Source organism: Phyllobates terribilis, unplaced genomic scaffold (genome assembly GCF_046119375.1).
Source record: "Phyllobates terribilis strain yellow unplaced genomic scaffold, ASM4611937v1 Scaffold_5__5_contigs__length_657084704, whole genome shotgun sequence".
NCBI lineage: Eukaryota > Metazoa > Chordata > Amphibia > Anura > Dendrobatidae > Phyllobates > Phyllobates terribilis.
This window is the reverse complement of record NW_027362765.1, coordinates 419,787,918-419,811,226: the sequence shown is the minus strand read 5'-3', so window position 1 is coordinate 419,811,226 and position 23,309 is coordinate 419,787,918. Positions and strand designations below refer to the sequence as shown.

General features: G+C 44.7%; 2 protein-coding genes across 2 annotated transcripts in view; one reads left to right on the top strand and one right to left on the bottom strand.

Moving 5' to 3' along the window:
* Positions 1–23,309, bottom strand: part of ADGRA1 (adhesion G protein-coupled receptor A1) — a 1,149,356-nt gene that overhangs the window by 919,649 nt on the left and 206,398 nt on the right. The window contains exon 3 of the mRNA XM_073685204.1: positions 12,034–12,105. Coding sequence (XP_073541305.1) covers positions 12,034–12,105 — 72 coding nt within the window. The remainder of the gene's footprint in view (positions 1–12,033; positions 12,106–23,309) is intronic.
* On the top strand, positions 1,286–6,181 carry LOC141270799 (uncharacterized). Its single transcript, XM_073680908.1, has 3 exons — positions 1,286–1,427; positions 2,583–2,654; positions 5,220–6,181. Exons 1-3 carry the CDS (start codon positions 1,286–1,288, stop codon positions 6,179–6,181), a joined length of 1,176 nt encoding a protein of 391 aa, XP_073537009.1.

Below are 23,309 nucleotides of genomic sequence, written 5' to 3'. Positions count from 1 at the left end.
ATTACTGCCCAATTTGCATCCCAGCTGCCTGCCACTTGTAACAGCAGCACACGTGTTTGCTTGTGATGTTATAAGAAACCCTATAGATCTCGGCAGCTTCGCCTACAGTATTTCAGAAGAGAGAACAAACTGTGCTCTCCGAACAATTAAACCTGAATGACTGTTCAGTCTCCTGTTTAATAGCTGGAAAACATATAAACAGCTTGAACACATGTAAGCGTCTGATATACAATAATCTCTACAAATACACAGTCATGCTCGTTGATTCTCGGATTGCTCTCTTGATGAAATGATAGATGCGGCGCCAGAAGCACTCAGCTCCAGTAAATCCTATTAAACTCTCTCTCCATCAAGTTTCAGTTTGGATAAGAGCTTTTTCTTATTTTACAAACTTGGATAGCACTCGAGATGTAAATATTGTATATTTAAAGGGGTTGTCTGGTCTTGAGCTACAAGTCTGCAGTCACTCTATTTAACTGTAGACTTGTGAATCCTCACACTGCACGCACTGTGCACTGTGAGGATTCCCTGGTGCCGACATCAGAAGTGGGCGTCCTGTAACATGCATGTGACATGCATACTTCCGGCCACATTTTGACTTGATGGGCTCAGTGTCGCTCAATGCAAGTGTGTTGAGCAAGACTGGAAACACTCTAGTCGGGATGTGGCCAGGAGTATCCATATCACATACTTGTGGTCATTGATCACATAACTCTCACTGGCGTTGCTGAAACTGGAGAATCCTCACAGCGCTCATAGCACGAGATGTGAGGATTCACAAGTCTGCAGTTACATAAAGTGACTGCAGACATGTAGCTTAAGACAACTCCTTTAACTTCATGTTCTAGGCCGAGGTATCAAGTGAGGTCAATTTGAGAGCTGATGCTGATGATTGTCTTTAATTTCCTGATGTACTCCATATTTAAGAGGTTGGAGAAGGTAGTTGCAGATTTCTGCTTTCAGCAGAATCAGCAGCAGTCAGACGTTGTGGGAGATTAAACTGCAGTATAAGCCTGCAGTGGTTGTATACAAGGATCACAAAAACATGGTTACTTTCAGGTTAAACTGAACAACATGAACAAGACCTAAGGAAAACTCTGGAATGACAGTCAGGTGTAAGTGGTTGACCTATTTTATGTAAAGAGCAGGAGTCTATCAAAGTCTGATCCTCACAACACAAGTTTGTAGAAGTATATCACAACACAAACAAGGGACACTCCCGAGGACCTCAAAAGAATAATTGTTGAATTTGGACTCCACCATTCCACAGACAGATTGAGTACAAATGGAGGAAATTCAAGACTATTATTACCCTCCCCAGGAGTGGTCCACCAACATAAGAGTAATGCATATAATAATCTGCATAGTCACAAAGGAACCCAAGACAATATCTAAGCAACTAAAGGCCTCTTTCACATTAGCTAATGGTAATTAGTCCACCATCAGCAGGACACTGAACAACAATGTTGTGCATGACAGCATTGCAAGGATAAAGCCACTGCTCTCCAAAATAAACATTGCTGACCATTTGTAGTTTACTAAGGATCACCTGAACAAGCCCCAAAGCTATAGAGAGGCCGAACTCAGCCCCTGGCTTCAGAGGGAGGCCAGCATGACAGGGTTAATGCGGGATAAAGGGGGGGGGCTTGTTGAAGTGGGGTGTGAATGGGGTTCGGGCAAGGTACTCATGTTGGATTTGGTTGGTGATGATTGTAGGGGAGGGTACTTTAAGGGGCAAGGGCACTTGTAGGGGAGGAGTGGGGTATATAAGGGATGGCCATTTGGGATTTGGCAGCCATTTTAGATTGCCATTATCCCATACATATCATCTGTGCCAGGATGGAGGCCATTGATGTCATGCTGCAGCAGCTGCGGGATGCTGCTGGTCTGAATGGGGCTCCTGAGCCACGTCAGCCGCGGAGGACTAGGCCTCCGGCGCACCTTAGTCCCGAGGAAACCCCCAGGGTCCGACGGCGAGTTAGGAGCCCCTCTAGGGACCCTCCAGTCAGGAGTAGGGCCCGCACTGCTGCGGCCCGTACTTCCTGCTCCGGGAGGAATCCACGTTCACGCCGAGACCTGCATCAGGAGGAGGTGTCGGCCTCCTCCTCTACAGCATGGAGCGGCATGATAGCTGGACCTGGTGTGGCAGACCCCGGGCCACGGCTGGGGCCTGCTCAGCGCAGCGAGGTGAGGAGGGCGCGAGGATTGGGGCCTAACCTGGGCGCCCCTCAGCGTGGGAGCGGCCGGCTCTGCCCATCCTCCGGTGGTCCGGGCTGCAGGGAGAATGGAACAGCAGCGGGCGGTCATGATTCGGTCGGCCCCGCCCACAATGCAGGCTCCGCCCATAGTGCGGCCACGGCGGTCAATCTGCCCCTTGGTTGCGGGCAGCAGGCGGCTGGCTCTGCGGATGGGGGGGTAAGCAGCACATACAGTTGATGGATCTCCAGACGGGTAGCACAGTGCTGGCCCAGCCCCCTTATCAGAAAGATCAGCAGTTCATGGCATTAGCCAGGCTGGCTGCAGCCATTGGTCGGCTGCTGGCCCTTCGGATCCTCCTTTTACGTGATATGGTGGTCTGCAAGGATCGGATGGAGGTTGTCAGCAACAGGATTCAGGATCAGCGGCTGCTGGGTTCACAGCACCTAGGCAGCCAGGTGAGTCGTCGCTAACTTTTCCTTTCAGGCCCCCGTTACCTTCTTTGGCGTTTCACAGTCAAGACATTTCTGGGGCGTTAGCAGGGGTATTGGTATGCTGATGCAGGGTATAAGGGATTTAGCTTCATTATTGGGGATGGGAACTAATACATCACAGGGCATAGTGTCGCCTACCCCTGCCTGGCTGTGTAGTTTTCAGTCGGCCCAGTTGGGACATAGCGGGATAGGCTGTAGTAACACTGAGCCTTTGAGGGGTTCTAATACGGCGGGCGCAGGGGGAGAAAATCCGTCAATGAGGGAATCTAGCACTGGGGTACCAGGAGCAACACAGGCTGTGGGAGGCGAAGGCGAGAAGGACAAGGACGACAATGTAAGGCTAGATGACATGGCAAGAGGGGAAGTATATGTTTGCTTTGAAGGGCCTTTGGGGTCACATTTAAAGACCGAGGTGAGGAAAAAAATTTGTAAAGGAGAATATGTAGAGATATTCTCGTTACTACCATTGGAACGTTTTAACCTAGACAGGGTTGAAAGGATGATTCCAAAAAAGAGGATGAGGAAAAACGAAGGTACCGGCTGATACCACGGGACCTTATGAACTGGTTACAAGCTTTTGCGATACTAGCCAGTGTGATAGGCGAGAAAGCTCCAGAAAATTGTTCCGGGCTTTTTTTTTGTTACATGGATGCAATTGGGGAGGCATATAGGGTGTATGGGGGACAGGCGTGGTTACGTTATGACGAACAATTTCGTCAGAGGAAAGCAGTACGATCTAGTATCCGTTGGGATCATAATGATATTGCTTTATGGCTGAGGGTAACAGTGTCAAGTAGGAGTGGGCAAATTAACCAGTCCTTTCCTGGGAGCACCAGCGGTCTTGGCCAATCGGGACACTCGGCAGCTGTGCAAAAAGGGTTATGTTTTCTCTTCAATGAAGGATCTTGTAAATTAGGAAATAAATGTAAATTTAAACACGACTGTTCCTTATGCGGTAGCAGCCATAGCGCATCCAAATGTTTCAGAGGGGGAAAGTTCAGAAGCAGCGAGGGTAGTGAAAAGAGGGGTGACACCAGTGCGTCTGGCCGAGATGCAGCTATTCCTAAATAGATACCCGGACAGGGCGGCGGCCTTATTATTAGAAGAAGGTTTTGGAGTTGGTTTTAGGATACCGTTCATTGATAGTGAAGTTCAATTTAATGCCAAAAATGTAAAATCCGCTTTACAGTTTCCTGAGATAGTCACCGAGAAATTAGCAAAAGAGGTAGCTTTAGGGAGAATGGCTGGCCCCTTTATTTCAAAGCCCATAAAGAACTTGCGGGTGTCTCTGCTAGGTATTGTCCCAAAAAAGGAACCGGGTAAATACAGGCTAATTCATCTCCTCTCCTTTCCAAAGGGATCATCGGCGAATGACGGTATTGATCCAGACTTGTGTTCGGTGAGTTACACTTCCTTTGATATGGCGGTTAGTTGGGTCCGTTTTTTTTTGTAAAGGGGCATTATTGGCAAAGACGGACATAGAGGCGGCTTTTAGATTGTTACCAGTACACCTGGACAGCATGCATCTATTGGGTTGCTCTTGGAACGGCAGCTTTTTGTAGATCGGTGTCTCCCAATGGAGACACACAATGCTGTCCTGTGCGTACTTTGAAACTTTTAGCACCTTTCTTGAATGGGTTGTTAAGGATGTGTCCTGTCTAAATTCCTGCATCCATTATTTGGATGATTTTTTGTATGTTGGTCCTGCTAATTCTCCTGTCTGTTCTGTGTTGCTGCATACAATGGAGAGTATGGCTAAGAAATTTGGTGTGCCTTTGGCAGTTGAAAAGACCGTGGGTCCGGTGACGTCTTTGAGTTTTCTTGGGATTTTAATTGATACAGTTAAAATGGAGTGTAGGCTACCCGTTGATAAGGTAGTTGATTTGTTGGGCGAGGTATCCAGAATTAGAAAGTTACAAAAAGTTACATTGCGTGAATTACAGTCTCTTCTCGGAAAATTGAATTTTGCGTGCCGTATTATGCCAATGGGCAGGGCATTTTGTAGGCGTTTGTCACTAGCGACGGCAGGAGTAAAATCGCCTCACCACTTCATTAGGTTGCGGAAGGAGTTGCGTGATGATTTGGAAGTTTGGGCTCAGTTTTTGGAGGCTTATAATGGCAAGTCGGTTTGGATTGCTCCGTTGGTGAATGCCTACGAATTGGGATTGCTCATCAAGGTGTCCGGTCAGCGTGGTTTTGCTATATTTTTCCGTGGTAGTTGGATTGAGGAGAAATGGCCAGCGTTATGGCGTGATCGGAACTTGTTGGGTAATCATACATTGATCAACCTTTTTCCCATCATGGTCTCTTTGGCTCTATGGGGACAGTATTTTCAGAACAAAAAAAATCAGTTTTTCTTGCGAGAACCAAGGGGTTGTGTCTGCTATCAATTCTGTCAGCTGCATCGCCATTGGTGGTGAAAATACAGCAAAGGCTGGTGCTGATTAGTTTGTCGTTGAACATGTGGGTAGTGGCAGAGCTTAAATTACCCCTTTAAATCCAACTGTCAATGCTATTTCTCATTCGCAGTGGGATCAGTTCCGGTTGCTGGCACCTCAGGCGTCATCGACAGGTTTGGTATGCCCTCAAGGACTATGGAATCTTCCCTTCGAGCTGTAAGGAATCTGATCGGTCAATCATTATCTAAGAGGACCTGGTCTTCATATGAGGTTGCTTGGCTGCTGTGGGAGGATTGGAAATTTGCTATGGGAAACCCTTTAGAAAGCGATAGCCTATTATTATTATTGGTTGGCCATTGCTGGGAGGAGGGTTGGTCGGTGCCCAAAATAAATAATTTCATGGCAGGTTTGGCCTTTGGCTTTAGAATAAGGGGTCTTCCGGATGTAACAAAAGCGATATTGGTTCGACAAGCGCTAAAAGGTTGGCGGAAGGGTTGGAAAGTGAGAGATTGTAGGGGCCCCATATCATATGGATTATTGTTAACATTGGGGCAGCTTCTCACGTTAGTATGTAAGTCCCCATGGGAGATCAGACTCTTCCGGTTAGCCTTTTCTTTGGCCTTTTTCAGAGCCTTTCGTTTAGGTGAGTTGGTTAGCCCATCAAGGTTCGTCAGTGGGGGTCTTTCAAAAGAGGATGTGAATTTATATTTGGATAGAATAGAAGTATTTCTTCGTTGTTCAAAGACGGATCAATTTAAAAAGGGGTGTAAAGTGGTGTTGTTCGCAGTGGCTGGGTCTGACATGTGTCCGGTACGCTGCGTGAGAGAATTTGGTTTAGGTTCAGGGGGGCACAAATCACCGTTGTTGGTTCACGAGGATGGTTCTTTTCTATCTCGCTACCAGTTTTTAGCGGTGCTACAAAATTGTCTTGAGGCTGGCGGTATCCTGCCTAAAGAGTTTAGCGGTCACTCTTTCAGGATTGGGGCAGCCACCAAGGCAGCCAGGAGAGGGATGGGTGACGAGTTAGTTAAGAAGATCGGACGGTGGGAATCCATACGGTTTAGGTCTTATATACGCCCGGCTTGGTTGTAGTTAAGAGAATGTTCCGAGCTCTTGTTTGATGTTACCGTTTATCTTAGATTTGTATTTTTGTTTGACTTCACAGATGAAAGTCCCCGGCTCGTATGGATCATGGGCCATTCTTTTGTCTTCTGGGCTGCATTACGGACAGCGGTGAGGCCTGCCGGCCGTCAGTTAGAATTCTTGGAGGATGAAGCCATTCTACGGTGGATTGGGAAACGGGGAATGGTGTGGAGACAACTCCTGGCTGAATTCCATCACTTTGTGAGGCTTGATCAGGCCCCTGATTTGCTGGTGCTACATTTGGGGGGCAATGACCGGGTAAGAGGTCTTGTAGGGAACTCATAAAGGACATCAAATTTGATATATTGAGGTTATGGGCAATGTTCCCAAAGGTTTTGGTTATTTGGTCTGATATTGTTGCACGACAAGTCTGGCGAGGGGCCCGATCAATTGAGGGAATCAATAGAGCCCGAATAAAGGTAAATAGGGTGGTGACGCATTTCATGGTACGAAACAGGGCCTTGGCCGTACGCCATACAGAACTTCAGTCTGGTGAGGGGGAATTTTGGAGGAGGGATGGAGTGCACTTAAACGCAGCTGGTACGGATATGTGGTGCCTAGTAATTCAGGAGGGCATAGAAAAAGGTTTAAGAGTGTGGAGGGACACAAATATTTGAGGTGTCAGAATATTTGTGCTCATGGCATAGGGGGGTCCTCGAAGTTGGTAATCATGGTTAATGGTGGATCAGTGGGGGGGGGGACCTCGAGAAGTTCTGGATCCCCCTACATGGTATTCAGTGGTCGCGGGTGGTTGATCCCATGGGTTGGATCAGAGGGCCCGTGGGCTTGGGGCATATTTCATTGGACAGGCTGTTTGAATTGGTGCCTCCGAGCTGGTGCTTAGCGGCTGGAGGTAATACGCAATCTGGCCTGAGACAAAGACGCTATTGGTTTCTTGGTTTAAAATAGTTTGGGGCTTCGAGGACCACCCCTATAGGATGTGGTTTATAATCTTTGTATTTTATGTTAATAAACGGCTGCTGTGGCCATTTTAATCCAACAGAGAAATGTGTGGTGTGTTTATTTAAAGGGAGACAAAATAATTATAGTAAAAGGGTACTATTTATCCCTTGAATCGCAGATACCTGCTGTCATGGAAAATTATTTTGTGAATGGATGAAGTTATATTTGGAGAAATAAAAACACTGCAGTACAGCATAAAAACATCACACCATCTGTGAAAGACGGTGGTGGTGGTAGAATCATGGTTTGGGTCTGTTCTGCTGCTTCTGGGCCTTCACAGCTTGTCATCATTGATGGAATTTTATATGAATTAGGGGTATGTGCGCACAATGTATTTTTCAGACAGATTACACCACAAAAACTCATAAAACTCTCACAAGAATGAGCATAAGCATTTCTATGGAAAAACAACTTCAGACTTTCAGAATGTCATTTAACCACTTACATATATAGTTACATAGTTACATAGTTTATAAGGCCGAAAAAAGACAAGCGTCCATCCAGTTAAGCCTATTTCTTGCGCACTGCAGCTATTCCGTAGCGTTGATCCAGGGGAAGGTAAAAAAAAAACATGCGTTATAGGCCAATTTACATCATTGAGGAAAAATTCACTTTCCGACTCCAATCTGGCAGTCAGATTAAATCCCTGGATTAATTAACTAAGCATAAGATGTAATTTTATTGTTCTCAAGAAAGGCGTCCAGGCCTCTCTTGAACTCATTAAGTGAGTTGGACATCACCACTTCCTCTCCCAGAGAGTTCCAGAGTCTCACAGCTCTGACCGTAAAGAATCCCCTTCTATGCTGTTGCAGGAACCTCCTTTCCTCCAGATGCATAGTGTGCCCCCTCGTCTTTGTCACCATCCTTGGTATAAACAGGTCATGGGAGAAATCTCTGTACTGCCCCCTGATGTATTTATACATGTTTATGAGGTCTCCCCTAAGCCTTCTCTTTTCCAACGTAAATAGGCCTAATTTTGACAACCTCTCTGGGTATTCTAGTCCCTCCATTCCCTTTATTACCTTAGTCGCCCTCCTTTGTACTCTCTCTAGCTCCAATATGTCTTTCCTGTGCACCGGAGCCCAGAACTGTGCACAATATTCTAAGTACGGCCTTACCAGCGCTTTATACAGAGGAAGAACAATGTTCTCATCATATGCCCCTATTCCTCTTCTGATGCATGCCATGACTCTATTTGCCTTCGCAGCTGCTGCCTGACACTGGGCACTCCAATTTAATTTGCTGTTAACCAAGACGCCCAGGTCCTTCTCCATGTCAGATTTCCCCAACTGTTTTCCATTTAATATGTATGGGTGACTGCTGTTTTTCTTTCCCATGTGCATGACCTTACATTTATCAGCATTGAACCTCATTTGCCATTTTTTGGCCCAACTCCCCAATTTATCTAAATCCTCCTGTAGCTGTGCCCTATCCTCATCTGTATTAACTACTTTACAAAGTTTAGTATCATCTGCAAATATTGCTATTTTACTATGCAACCCTTCCACTAGATCATTAATAAATATATTAAATAATATAGGGCCCAAGACAGACCCTTGAGGCACCCCGCTAGTAACCCTGACACACCCTGAGCTTACTCCATTGATAACCACCCTCTGCTTTCTATCACTCAGCCAGCTATTTACCCACTTGCACACATTATCCCCCAGACCAAGCATTCTCATTTTATATACCAACCTTTTGTGTGGCACGGTATCAAACGCTTTGGAGAAGTCAAGGTATACAACATCCACTGACTCTCCCCGGTCCAGCTGTGAGCTCACCTCCTCGTAGAAGGCCATCAGGTTTGTTTGGCAGGAGCGATCCCACATGAATCCATGTTGATATGGAGTTAGACAGTTATTATCATTAAGATATTCTACAATAGCATCTCTAAGAAATCCTTCAAAGCCCTCTTGACTTCCTTATTTAGCCACATTGGCTTCCTCCTATTCCTAGCCCTTTTATTCCCATAAGGTATGTACCTTCTACAGTGACTATGTAGGACTTCAGGTTTCTAAAAACGCCAAGCGGTTAAAAGAACTAACATGTCTTTTCAACTGGCGTTTTCCATGAAGAAGACACTCAGCACTTTATATGACAAGTCGATGGGAAGGTTCAAAAGATTCTAAGAAGATGACCAGATGTCTTTTGGAGTGGTTTGCTATTCGTTTTGATTCAAAAACTAACTAGTAGTTCTTCATTATTCAATAGAGTGAAAAAAGAGACCGGAAAGCGACAGTAAAAAAAAACTTCACAAAAACATAAAAAAAGTCACAAAAGATGCTTCAGTGAAAAAAATTCAGTTTCCCGTAGAGCCTTCTGCTTGAAAAACTTGGTGGGTTCGCCAAAGACATTGTGTGCATAATGCCATTTTCTGCTCAGTTTCTGCTCCAAAAACTCATCAAAAAATCTCTGTGTGCACACAGCCCAAGGGTGTGTTCCCATTGAGTTTCTGGAGGAGTTTTTTGGAACAGGTTCACCTCAAAAGTGAAAAAAAATCTCTCAAAAATACTTGAATAACTCTTCAAATTCATATTGCTGGTCATACAGTGGGTACGGAAAATATTCAGACCCCTTTAAATGTTTCACTCTTTGTTTCATTGCAGCCATTTGGTAAATTCTAAAAAGTTAATTTTTTTTCTCATTAAAGTACACTCTGCACCCCATCTTGACAGAAAAAAAAACAGAAATGTAAATTTTTCTGCAATTTTATTAAAAAAGAGACCATTTGCTCAGACACTCATATTTAAGTCACATGCTGTCCATTTCCTTGTGATCCTCCTTGAGATGGTTCTACTCCTTCATTGGAGTCCAGCTGTGTTTAATTAAACTGATAGGACTTGATTTGGAAAGGCACACTCCTGTCTATATAAGACCTCTAAGCTCACAGTGCATGTCAGACCAAATGAGAATCATGAGCTCAAAGAAACTGACCAAGGAGCTCAGAGACAGAATTGTGGCAAGGCACAGATCTGACCAAGGTTACAAAAGAATTTCTGCATTACTCAAGGTTCATAAGAGCACAGTGGCCTCCATAATCCTTAAATGGAAGAAGTTTGGGACCACCAGAAGTCTTCCTAGACCTGGCAGTCCAACCAAACTGAGCAATCGTGGGACAAGAGCCTTGGTGAGAGAGGTAAAGAAGAACCCAAAGATCACTGTGGCTGAGCTCCAGAGATGCAGTAGGGAGATGGGAGAAAGTTCCACAAAGTCAACTATCACTGCAGCCCTCCACCAATCGGGCCATTACGGCAGAGTGACCCGATGGAAGCCTCTCCTCAGTGCAAGACATATGAAAGCCCGCATAGAGTTTGCTTAAAAACACATGAAGGACTCCCAGACTATGAGAAATAAGATTCTCTTGTCTGACAAAGATAGAACTTTTTGGCGATAATTCTAAGCGGTATGTGTGGAGAAAACCAGGCACTGCTCATCACCTGCCCAATAGAATCCCAACAGTGAAACATGGTGGTGGCAGCATCATGCTATGTGGGTGTTTTTCAGCTGCAGGGACAGGACGACTGGCTGCAATTGAAGGAAACATGAATGCGGCCAAGTATAGAGATATCCTGGATGAAAACCTCTTCCAGCTTGCTCTGGACCTCAGACTTGGTAGAAGGTTCACCTTCCAACAAGACAGTGATCCTAAGCACACAGCAAAAATAACTAAGGAGTGGCTTCAGAACAACTCTGTGACCATTCTTGACTGGCCCAGCAAGAGCCCTGACCTAAACCCAATTGAGCATCTCTGGAGAGACCTGAACTGGAGAGGATCTGCAAGGAAGAATGGTAGAGGATCCCCAAATCCAGATGTGAAAAACTTGTATCATTCCCAAGAAGACTCATGGCTGTACTAGCTCAAAAGGGTGCTTCTACTCAATACTGAGCAAAGGGTCTAAATACTTATGACCATGTGATATTTCAGTTTTTCTTTTTTAATAAATTTGCAAAAATTTCTACATTTTTGGTTTTTTTCAGTCAAGATGGGGTTCAGAGTGTACTTTAATGAGAAAAAAATGAACTTTTCAGAATTTACCAAATGGCTGCAATGAAACAAAGAGTGAAAAATTTAAAGGGCTCTGAATACTTTCCGTACCCACTGTATGTTCAGTCTTTGGAGCATTTTTCTTTTGCTTCAGATTTTGAAAAATGCCCAGTGAGAGAAAAGACCTAAGATGTAATTTCCTTGAAATGCCTCCTGATGGAAATGCTCCAAATTAAGGATTAATCAGAAAGATGCAAAGAAAAATGCTTCAAGAAATAACTCTGCAAAATGCTTGAAAAACATTTCAAAAGTGCTTCAGGAAATGTTTTTGGAAACAAAAAAAACTCCTCCAAAATATTCCTCAAAGAAGGAGCATTACCTGAATCAGTTTCCACTAGAAAATTCATTGTTTTTCACTGTCTCAAAAAAAAGCTCTCTATGCACATAGCCTAACAAGGTGTATGGTACTACTATTAGCTTCTCCAGCAACAATACAAGGTCTCTTCAGTCATATCACCATTTGACCATTTTTCAATAAATTTTATTGTAAATCCATGAAGGTATTTTTTTACACTCTTCGTCTGTTCTGTGACTTATGGAAGAGAATTAAAGTAATGGTTGAATTTCCGGTAGGGACGTAGTCATTATGTACATAAAGGGTTGAACATGTTCCATGGAGAAGAAATCATTGTTGTACATCCACAAATATCTTAAAAACCCGGTAAGACTTTCTGCCCTGCGCCAGGAGCTGATCTGCTGTTATTGCTTGGTGACATATTGCCGTTCCCTGTGGTAAGAATGTCGATGTGAACACAATTTGCAAAGTAATTCAAACAGAATTAATACTTACAGACGCCTGAGTTCAGAAAGTCCATAAAAGGCCCCCGGCTCGATGGTGCTAATCAGGTTATTCCGCAGATCTCTGGAGATAGAATATACACACAGCAATTAATTATCGGCGTATGGGCTATTGTAGCAGGAACGACAACACCGGCATCAATTCACATTAACTTCAAGATTACTGTTCAATATGAAAAGCAATATATATAACAATGATGAATCGGAGTCAATGCCGTCGTGATAATGTCCCTCTCCGAACTTCAGCATCGTCTGTTTCGTCTGTACCTAAACACAATGGCATATCCTTGGTGCCCGTCTGCTCCTCTAAACCGACATTCACTACAGTAGTACATGAAAGTACAACTTTATAAACGACAGAGGTTATTATTCTATGCTGTACATTTCTGTGTTAGTGATTGCTGTGGCTGTAATGGTGCACAGCGGCTCAGGAGACTTTATTGGGATTCTAACTACAACGTAGCTTCAAATTTGCCGTTCTCTACATCAGGGAACTGCCCACATATTATATCCTCAATATAACGGTGTAATCATTCTGCAATTATTCTAACAATAAAACATATCAATCACCAGATTTCACATTACAACCAGTGCACATTATTAAATAAATCTGATAAGGCTAGTGTACTTACTTTGAAAACATATGTCAGAATGGCTGTATAATTCTTTGTGAACATTTACTCAATCTCTGCCCACCTAGCCTGATTGACAGCTCTGCAGTGTCCCTTCTGCCTGCTGCTGAGTTTGCACCCAAATAGCATGATTGACAGCTCTGAAGTGTCCCTCCCACCTCTGCTGCTGAATCTCAACCCACCTAGCCTGATTGACAGCTGCTTAGTTTCCTTCCTGCCATTACTACTGTTTCTCCTCCCACCTAGCCTGATCGACAGCTGTGCAGTGTCCTGCCTGCTGCCGAAAATCCACCTACCTAGTCTGATTAACAGCACTACAGTTTCCCTCCTCCCTGCTGTTGAATCTCCACCCACCTAGACTGATTGACAGCTCTGTAGTGTTCCTCCGGCGTCTGTTACTAAATCTCCATCCACCTAGCCTGATTGACAACTCCTCAATGTCCCTCCTCCCTGCTGCAAAAAAATCTCACACTGCTCTGTACAAGCTGCTGCTGTCAGTCATGCTGGGTGAGCGGAGACTAGATAACTTGAACTCATGAGCTCTGTCACTCTTTAGCTGTGCTCTTAAAATTCAAATTTTCATATCATGATTAAACAGTCATTCTAACACGGATTTTCATAGTAAGTACACCAACCTCATCGGATCTAAGGGATCTATTCTATAATATTTGCAGTTTGCATTGTGAAATTTATCTGTAAATCTGCTCCAAGGTCTGTGGGATTCTTCAATTTTCTTATAAGTACTTAAAGATATGTTGGCAGAATGAAAACTGCCTGTGATAGATGGACCCAAGTGACAGTAATAATAAAACAAATTGTGCCGACTGATTGGTCTCAAAAAAGTGGTCTAAATGTATAATATCAGAATGATTCTGCGGCTGAGGTGAGAATTTCAGAAAATATTATACAGTATATTCATAAAAGCTCAATAAGTGGAGCATCATTTCTCTTGTGAAACTATGTGAGATTTAACCACTAGGGGACATATTACATGACAATTAGTGATGAGCGAGCATGCTCACTACTACTCGGTGCTTGCCCGAGCATCTCACTGCTCGAGATGCTCGCCGCTCGCCGAGTATTTCCGGGTTGCTCGGGCGGGAACTCGGGTCCCCTCCCTGCATGTTTGGCGCTCTTTAGAGAGCCAATGGACATGCAGGGATTGCCTGCCACTCACTGTAATGCCGTAGCCATGTTGGTTGTGGGCATTACAGCAATTGGCTGGCCGCACAGCATCAACAGGTCTATATCAGACCTGGCGCCGCCATGCTCGTCACAGTCACTCCGGATCAGACAGTGTAGGGAGAGCTGCTGCTGTGTCAGGGAGAGATTTGATCGTGTATTAGGTAGTGTAGGGAGAAAAAACGTACATTACACATATCCACCTTAACAAACAGTCCTTCTGAGGACTAATCCATCTGCAGAGATATCAGGCAGGCAGTGTATATAGGCAGGCAGGCAGTGTATACACTGTGTTCCAAATTATTATGCAAATAATATTTTCTCAGATTTTCCCAAATTACCTATATGAATTGCAGTCATTGTAATTTTCCAGTCAAATAACTATTAGCGTACAATTGAAAGGTTTTTGTACAAACTGCCTATGATAACAGTATACTTTTAAAAAAATAAAAAACTCAAACTGCACTCAAAATGCATGTTCCAAATTATTATGCACAGCAGAGTTTTCAACCTTTTCATTTTAATAAAGAACAAAAATGGTCATTTTTGAAATTATAAGCATTAGCAGGTTATTACAAACTGAAATCAAACAGTTTTCAACTCAAAACTTTATTCTAGGTGATGTTACATTTGCACATAGGACCGCTTTTTCGAAAGGAGCTTCTGAACTCTCTCGTCCATTGAATTTGTCAGGTTTTGGATGGTTTCTGCTTCAATTGTTTTGCATGAGGACAGAATACCTTCCCAGAGCTGTTGCTTAGATGTGAACTGCCTCCCGCCATCATAGACACTCCTTTTGATGATGCTCCAGAGGTTCTCAATGGGCTTGAGGTCAGGGGAGCATGGGTGCCACACCATAAGTTTGTCCCATTTTATGCCCATAGCAGCCAGAGATGCAGATGTGTTATGTGCAGCATGAAACGGGGCATTATCATGCATGAAAATGATCTTGCTGCGGAATGCACGGTTGTTCTTCTTCTTGAACTATGGAAGGAAGTGCTGTTTGAGAAACTCAGCATACATTATGGAGTTCATCTTTACCCCTTCAGGGATCCTAAAAGGGCCGACAATCTCTCTCCCCATGATTCCAGCCCAAAACATTACTCCACCTCCTCCTTGTTAGCGCCGTAGCCGTGTTTGCATGGGGTGTCTATCAACCAGCCATCCTCCACTCCATCCATCTGGACCATCGAGATCATTTTCATGCATGATAATGCCCCGTCTCATGCTGCACATAACACATCTGCATCTCTGGCTGCTATGGGCATAAAAGGGGACAAACTTATGGTGTGGCACCCATGCTCCCCTGACCTCAACCCCATTGAGCACCTCTGGAGCATCATCAAAAGGAGTGTCTATGATGGCGGGAGGCAGTTCACATCTAAGCAACAGCTCTGGGAGGGTATTCTGTCCTCATGCAAAACAATTGAAGCAGAAACCATCCAAAACCTGACAAATTCAATGGACGAAAGAGTTCAGAAGCTCCTTTCGAAAAAGCGGTCCTATGTGCAAATGTAACATCACCTAGAATAAAGTTTTGAGTTGAAAACTGTTTGATTTCAGTTTGTAATAACCTGCTAATGCTTATAATTTCAAAAATGACCATTTTTTTGTCCTTTATTAAAATGAAAAGGTTGAAAACTCTGCTGTGCATAATAATTTGGAACATGCATTTTGAGTGCAGTTTGAGTCTTTTATTTTTTTTAAAATATACTGTTATCATAGGCAGTTTGTACAAAAACCTTTCAATTGTACTCTAATAGTTATTTGACTGGAAAATTACAATGACTGCAATTCATATAGGTAATTTGGGAAAATCTGAGAAAATATTATTTGCATAATAATTTGGAACACAGTGTAATCTTATATGTGATGCATCTAAAAATTGCATGTCGGTAACATACCGCGTTTTTGCTCTGTTCCAGCCCGCGGACGTGCTGTGTTTTGCCAAGGGGGTATGAGGCGCCCCTGAGGGTTCAGTCGCCACAGAGGTACTGCACCTCACCCAGAGGTGTGGCATCTCCTTCTCTCAGGTAAGGATGGAGTACTGCCCGGGACCCTAACACCTGCACTCAACACTACACTACTCCAGGCCGACTGGAAGGGCATTATGCACGGTTTTCTGCTGCCCCGTCCCTGGCTGGAATGGGGGGAACCAAAGTGAGGGGAACCAAGTAGTGGGTGTGGGTGGAGGACGCAGACCAGGGGAGCACTTAAAGAAGTTATATATATATATATATAGGGAAGACATCTTTTAGAGAGACGTGCAAAGGGAGAGAGATTGTGAGGATGGAGGGAGCAGAGATTCTTCAGGAGGTCTGCTCGGGAGGCAGGCTCGGCCTGTCATGCCCAAGACTGAGAGAGGAGTGGGAGCAAGGGAGGAAGGCTCCAGGAACTGAAGGGATCCCAGGGGGTACGGTGAGTTCAGGATGGCACCCGTACGCCCGAATCTGCCAGGCAGTAGAGGGATCAGGCCGCATCCAGGGAACCGGTCCCTGGACTAGCCGAGTTACTTTAAGTCTCAGCTAGAAAACCGGAGGCTTCTGCACTTTCAAGGTGCAGTTGCCACATCTGCACCTAAGCCGCCGAAAAAGGCACCAAGCAAGGTCCGGGAACTCCAAGTTGCCCAGAGGGATCTCAAGGTACCCGATCGGGACTTTGTGTGGCGGGGAGCAGGGCAGAAGGGAGAGACCCAGCGCGGGAAGTCGGCTAAGAAAGGAACATACAGAAAGGGGTCCCATTAAGTGCTCGAGATACTTGAGGGAGTGCTGAACCCCTGCCTGGTAAACGCAGCGCGACGCGGGAGATGGTCACCTGTATAGTGCCACCTGAGGAACCTAAATAACTGTGAGTAAACTCGGATGACTGCACCCCACTGTTTCTGTTGGTTATTTCTACCACGTTATCGCTCCTGCACTACAACGCCCAGCATCACCATCTGCACCTACACTGCCCTGGAGCTGAGCTCTGCCTGTGGAGAGCCGCACCAACCCAGCTGCCCTAACATCTGCTCCAGAGGTCTGCAGCAGCGCTGGTACTCATTACCAGGAACCACAGGTGGCGTCATGAGACAAAACTGTTATTCATCCCTTCAAGTAACAAACCCCTTTTAAAGAGTGACCCCAGAGTACAGGCCCGGGAGCCGACCGCTGTGACATCCGACCGAAGGTCAAGGCCTGGGTACCGAGTTTCCCCCATATCCCCTTGGGTGAGTCATTTATATTTCTTATTCCTGAGGCAGACAGGTCTTCAAAAATGGGGTAGTACCAGAAGGTTCTTGTTGCGGAACTATTAAAAAAATTCCCATCTGAAAACGTTAGCGGCAGAGGGCACAGTTCGTTGGACAACCAAGGAGTACAGGCGAGAGAGACACAACTTCAATCCAGCAGAGGAAGGGGAACACTGCTAAAGTTCTGGGAGAGTTTTCTCAGACCCTCCCATCGCACAGGCCCTGAGGCTTGGGGTACTTTCACAAGGAGTGCAAAGTTTGGGAAGATGCTGAGGGAGCACCTTGCCGACCGTACCAACGTCCTCCATGATTTCTCTCTGCCTTATAATTATTGGGTGTCCAAACTAGATACGTGGAATGAACTGGCAATCTATGCCTTGGAGGTCCTCTCCTGCCCTGCCGCCAGCGTTTTATCAGAGCGGGTTTTTAGTGCCGCTGGTGGAATTATAACTGATAAGCGCATCCACCTGTCAACTGAAAATGCTGACAGGCTGACTCTTATAAAAATGAACAAGGGCTGGATTGGGCCAGACTTCTCAACACCACCGAATGATAGCAGCGTAACATAAACTCAAATCCAGTATGTTTTCTTGGGAGGTGTATTCCCATGCACCTTTTCACACCCACACATGGGTATACGCTTCCGGATTTTGTCTATTTGCTCTTGTCCTCCTCCTTCTCCTCATCCTTCACCATATCACCAGAGTGACCGTGGTCCGTGATTCAACACCCACATCATTTTTTTAAAGAGTGTTTATGATGCCTGTGAAAAAAATTTTTTATACAGTATGTTCAAGTATACCCCCCAGGGGTAAATGTTTGTCAGCCCATACACTTAGTGCATGGGCATTACAAGTATAGGAGGCCCGCTCCTTTCTAATGGGAACATTTTTTTATGAGGCCCTCCTCCACGTCTCTTCCAAGGGGCATTGAAGTGCCTCCAAATTTTTGCCAGCCATTGCATTCACTGCATAGGCCAACACTATCCCTTTCTAATGGGAATTTGTCGTCACTGTGGCCCTGCTCTGTGTGTCTTTAAATTCTTAGTGGGGTTTCTCCTAAAATTGGTGAGCAGTTGGACTCACTGCATACCCTATAACTGTATAGCAGACCCTCTCTTTTCTAATGGGAACATGTCGTACCTTGTTACTGTAGCCCTGCTCTATGTGTCTTTAAATTCTTAGTGGGGTTTTGCCTAAAATTGTTGAGCCGTTGGACTCACTGCACACCCTATAACTGTATAGCAGACCCTCTCCTTTCTAATGGGAACATGTCATACTTGTTACTGTGGCCCTGCTCTTTGTCTTTAAATTCTTAGTGGGGTTTTTCCTAAAATTAGTCAGCCGTTGGACTCACTGCATACCCTATAACTGTATAGCAGACTCTCTCCTTTCTAATGGGAACATGTCGTACTTGTTACTATGGCCCTGCTCTATGTGTCTTTAAATTCTTAGTGAGGTTTTTCCTAAAATTAGTCAGCCGTTGGACTCACTGCATACCCTATAACTGTATAGCAGACTCTCTCCTTTCTAATGGGAACATGTCATACTTGTTACTGTGGCCCTGCTCTGTGTCTTTAAATTCTTAGTGGGGTTTTTCCTAAAATTAGTCAGCCGTTGGACTCACTGCATACCCTATAACTGTATAGCAGACTCTCTCCTTTCTAATGGGAACATGTCGTACTTGTTACTATGGCCCTGCTCTATGTGTCTTTAAATTCTTAGTGAGGTTTTTCCTAAAATTAGTCAGCCGTTGGACTCACTGCATACCCTATAACTGTATAGCAGACTCTCTCCTTTCTAATGGGAACATGTTGTACTTGTTACTATGGCCCTGCTCTATGTGTCTTTAAATTCTTAGTGAGGTTTTTCCTAAAATTGGTCAGCCGTTGGACTCACTGCATACCCTATAACAGTATAGCAGACTCTCTCCTTTCTAATGGGAACATGTCGTACTTGTTACTGTGGCCCTGCTCCATGTGTCTTTAAATTCTTAGTGTGTTTTTTTTCTAAAATTGGTCAGCCGTTGGACTCACTGCATACCCTATAACTGTATAGCAGACCCTCTCCTTTCTAATGGGAACATGTCGTACCTTGTTACTGTGGCCCTGCTCTATGTGTCTTTAAATTCTTAGTGGGGTTTTTCCCAAATTTTGGCAGCCCTTGCAGTCACAGCATGGGCGTTGCCACTATAGGAGACCCGCTCCTTTATAATGGGAACATTTTTTTTACTGGGGCCCTCCTCTACGTCTCTTCAAAGGGTATTGGGATGTGTCCAAATTTTTGGCAGCCCTTGCAGTCACTGGAACACAATAACAGTATAGGAGTCCCACTTGTTAATAATGGGAACAACAAAGCATAGCCGGCTGATGGCCTTTTAAGAATAGTAAGGACCGTCTGATGTCCCTGTAAAAATAGGCTTTATGACTTTCAGAGTCCCTCCATCATAAATAAAAAAGGATGTGTCTGATGATGTGTCACACACCACATTGCCAGATAAGGTGGTAAAATGTTAAAATGACATTTCCCGGTGAATGCATTTGTCTTAAAAAATAACGTAAAAAAAACAAAACATTAGGATCTTTCTTTAGTATAAAAAACAGCGTCACCAATTTAACCTCAATGTAATCACATTGTTCAGCTCATGCATCTCCTCCTCCATCTCCGAAATGACCACATCAGTCACAAGCTGACAGCACTGCAGCACTGACTTGGCCAAGCGGCAACAGGCTGTGCTGAAGATAACATGGTTAATACTTAATTGACAAACCGCCCAGCGCTGCAGCGTTGTTGAAAGCTGTAACACAGCAGCCTGATCTGTGGCTCTCACCGCTGAACATTCAGCCAGGCATGGTTGTGTGTGACAATGGGCGAAACCTTGTGACGGAGAAATGACAGCCGGAGTAGATACGATTTCCCTCTATGCCAGTCCTTTCACCGAGCTAAAGAATATGGCTGTGGTGAAATACAACTCCCACTGAGAAGCTGTTTCAGATTGAAAAACATTGTGCCCATCAGAGGATTTGATTCTGAGGGCTAACCTTTCTCACCCGCTCAAGAGCCCTATAGCAGCTGCAAAGTTAGCGCTATCATGAACTCTCCTGAGGTAGAAGCCAAGGCACACCAGAGGATTCTCTGGAGGGATCATCCAACCTTGCTGAGCAGTCCTGGCTAAGAAAAGTGTGTGGGAAGGTTCCCGGACACTCTATGGCTGCTTTTTTACTGAGGAGGAAACACACGCAAACACGGGGAGAACATACAAAGTCCTTGCAGATGTTGTCCTTGCTGGGATTTGAACCCAGGATCCCAGCGCTGCAAGGCTTCAGTGCTAACCACTGATCCAATGTGCTGCCGTTCACCCTCTAATATCTAACAGGCTGGAGAAACTTGCACCTACTGCCAGTCTATCTTCAGCTCCTTTGTGAGAAAATGTATTTGGGCAGCCACTCAGTCTATCAAATAAAATTCCTGAGAAGGAAATTGGGGATGGCTTCGCTACTGGAACTGGGGGCAGTGCTAATACCATGGCGTCGTACCATAGTTTGCTGGAAATATTCCAGGCTGGTAGGAGGCAAGCAAATTCCCACAGAAAAGTACCAGCAGTAATGTTCAGGCCACATTTCAAGTGCAAGCAGCTTTAGAGGACTTCCTGGGAGAAATGATACGCAGGATAGATACGGTTTCCCTCTATGCCAGCCCTTTCACCGAGCTAAATACAACTCTCAGCAAAAAAAGTTGTGGACTGGCTCCGTAGCGTCCCTGGCCACATTCACCTGTCCACGTGTTTGTGGTTAGGCGGTCCTTCCCAGTAAGTGCACTGGGGAGGGCACGGGTAATGTTGTGGGGCCCGTGCTTTTGGAATATAGTGGCGGCTGGGGACCGAGTATGGACACACGGCCGCCGCCGGCATGAGGTTGTGAAAAGCTTCCGCCTCCACGAGCCTAAAAGGCCACATTTCAAGTGCAAGCAGCTGTCAAAAAATTGGCAGTATAGTATTAAGGCCTGTGGGTGGGTGTGTGGCTGCCTGCATACTTGCGCTTGCATTCCAATTAATGGGGTAGGGACGGTGATTGTTGCAAGTCCGCAACGACAGGTGCATGGCAGCATATTCGTATGCGCCAACGATCACTTATGATGGGCACACTTTTAGGCAGTGACCTGGGAGACAGAGATGCTTCCAGAGGTCTTCCCCATGCTGTTCCAATGTCTTTTCAGCACTGTATGCATGTGTCTGATGATGTGTCACACACCACATGGCCAGATAAGGTTGTAAAATGTTAAAATGACATCTCCTGGTGAATGCATTTGTCTTGGTTGAAAGCAATTCAAAAGTGCAAAATCGCACCAAAAACACTACGTGTGAACATAGCCCAAGTTGTGGAGGAGTATTGTTGTTTTTGGTTATTTATTTTGCCTTATATACAAGTCATTACCCTGGAAAGGATGTTCCTTAACATATTTCCAAGGAAAATCCATTTTGGCTTCGTTTTTGTATGTTTTATCGTGAGTCAATAAAAGTGGTGTAATAATCTGACCACGTTGCTGACAGCAGTGATCTGGGAGTCAGAGATGCTTCCAGGGGTCTTCCCCATGCTGTACCCATGTCATTTGAGCACGGTTCCCATCGATTTGGGCAATTTTTAGGCCCTCTGCAGACCGCCGGGGGGAGCCGCCTGAAAAATGCTCGAGTTTCCCATAGACTTACATTGGGCTCGTTGCTCGGGTCGAGTACCCGAGTATTCCAATTTGCTCGACCCAAGCAACGAGTACCTGAGCATTTTAGTGCTCGCTCATCACTAATGACAATGCCAAAAATCACTAATTTCTATATTCCTATCACAAAATAAAATCACAGTATGTAAATTATACAGCAATTCATATGTCATTCAAAGACAAAAAAATAACCCAATTTCCTTTGCATAATGAACGAAGTCACGCGAACAAATAATAAAAATAAAAAGTTAGAGCTCCTAAAATGTTGAAAATCCAAAAAACTAAATAATAATTGCCCATCATTAAAGCCCCTTTTAGGCATAGTCATTAAGGTGTTAAATTAATGACATTGCTAACATTAATGTTTGTTTTCTTCATAGAAAAAGGTAAGAGAGGTGTAGTTCAATGAGGTTGTCCATTTTGAGAAAAAAAAATTTGTGCAAAGAGTTTTCCAAGATTTAGATGAACACACGGTCTTACCGCTGCGAGCCCAAGAGATCACAATACATTTTTAGGGAAACCCAGTAGCATCACCACAGGTGAAACCTAGCCTTACATGGTGAACACTGAAATCAATAATGTCTGTAAAAAGCAGTCTAAAACAAGGTTAAATTGTTGACTAGCGATAGCAAAATTATGAGTGTGCCCACTCCCTTGAATGGTCCTAAGATGCTTTACTGTTGGCAGACACAAGACTCATAGTAGGGCTCACCTTTTCTTCTTCAGACAATAATTCTTCCAGTTGCCCCAAATAGCCTGAAGGGGTCTTCATCAGAGAAAATAACATTACCCCTGTCCTTTTCAGTCCAATCACTGTACTTTCAGTATAGTTATTTTCTATGATGAAGCCCCTTCAGGCTGTTTGGGACATCTGGAAGAATGACTGCCTCAAGAAAAAAAGGTGTGCTTACCATGAGTCCTGTGTCTGCCAACAGTAAAGCATCCTGAGACCATTTGTTACGAAACTGCAACTCCACACTAGGGCAGAAGAGTGAAAAGCTGTCCCTGCACTAGGTCTAGCCTGAAGCCCTATGGTGGAGTGGGCAACCTATTCCTAGCGAATAGATCCACCGACGTTTCCTAGACTAAACTCAAAAGAAGACCTAAAGGAAGAGGGGAAGGAAACCCTGAAAGAACTAAGGACTGCGAAAAAACAAACAGGTAACCTCCTAGCAGGAAACTAGAGGAAGCTGCAGAAATGAAAAAGGGAATAAAGTAATCTCAGCAGGCAGAACTAGAGGATCCAAGAACTGCACAAAAGTAAACACAGAAAGGACTACTACCAAACCTCCTAGCCAGAACTCTTAACATTGTTGTCCGGCGAGGACTAGGAAGCAGGTGCTGGGTAATAAAGGGTGATACCATCACCTGACCTTAGTCAAAACCAACACCAGGGGAAAAAGACCAACAGCCAGAAAACCACAACAAAATTGCGTGATGGTCCCAAAGAAACAGATTCTAACACCATTCATGTGTATAGAGGGGGCACACTCACAACTTTATGTCATGGTGT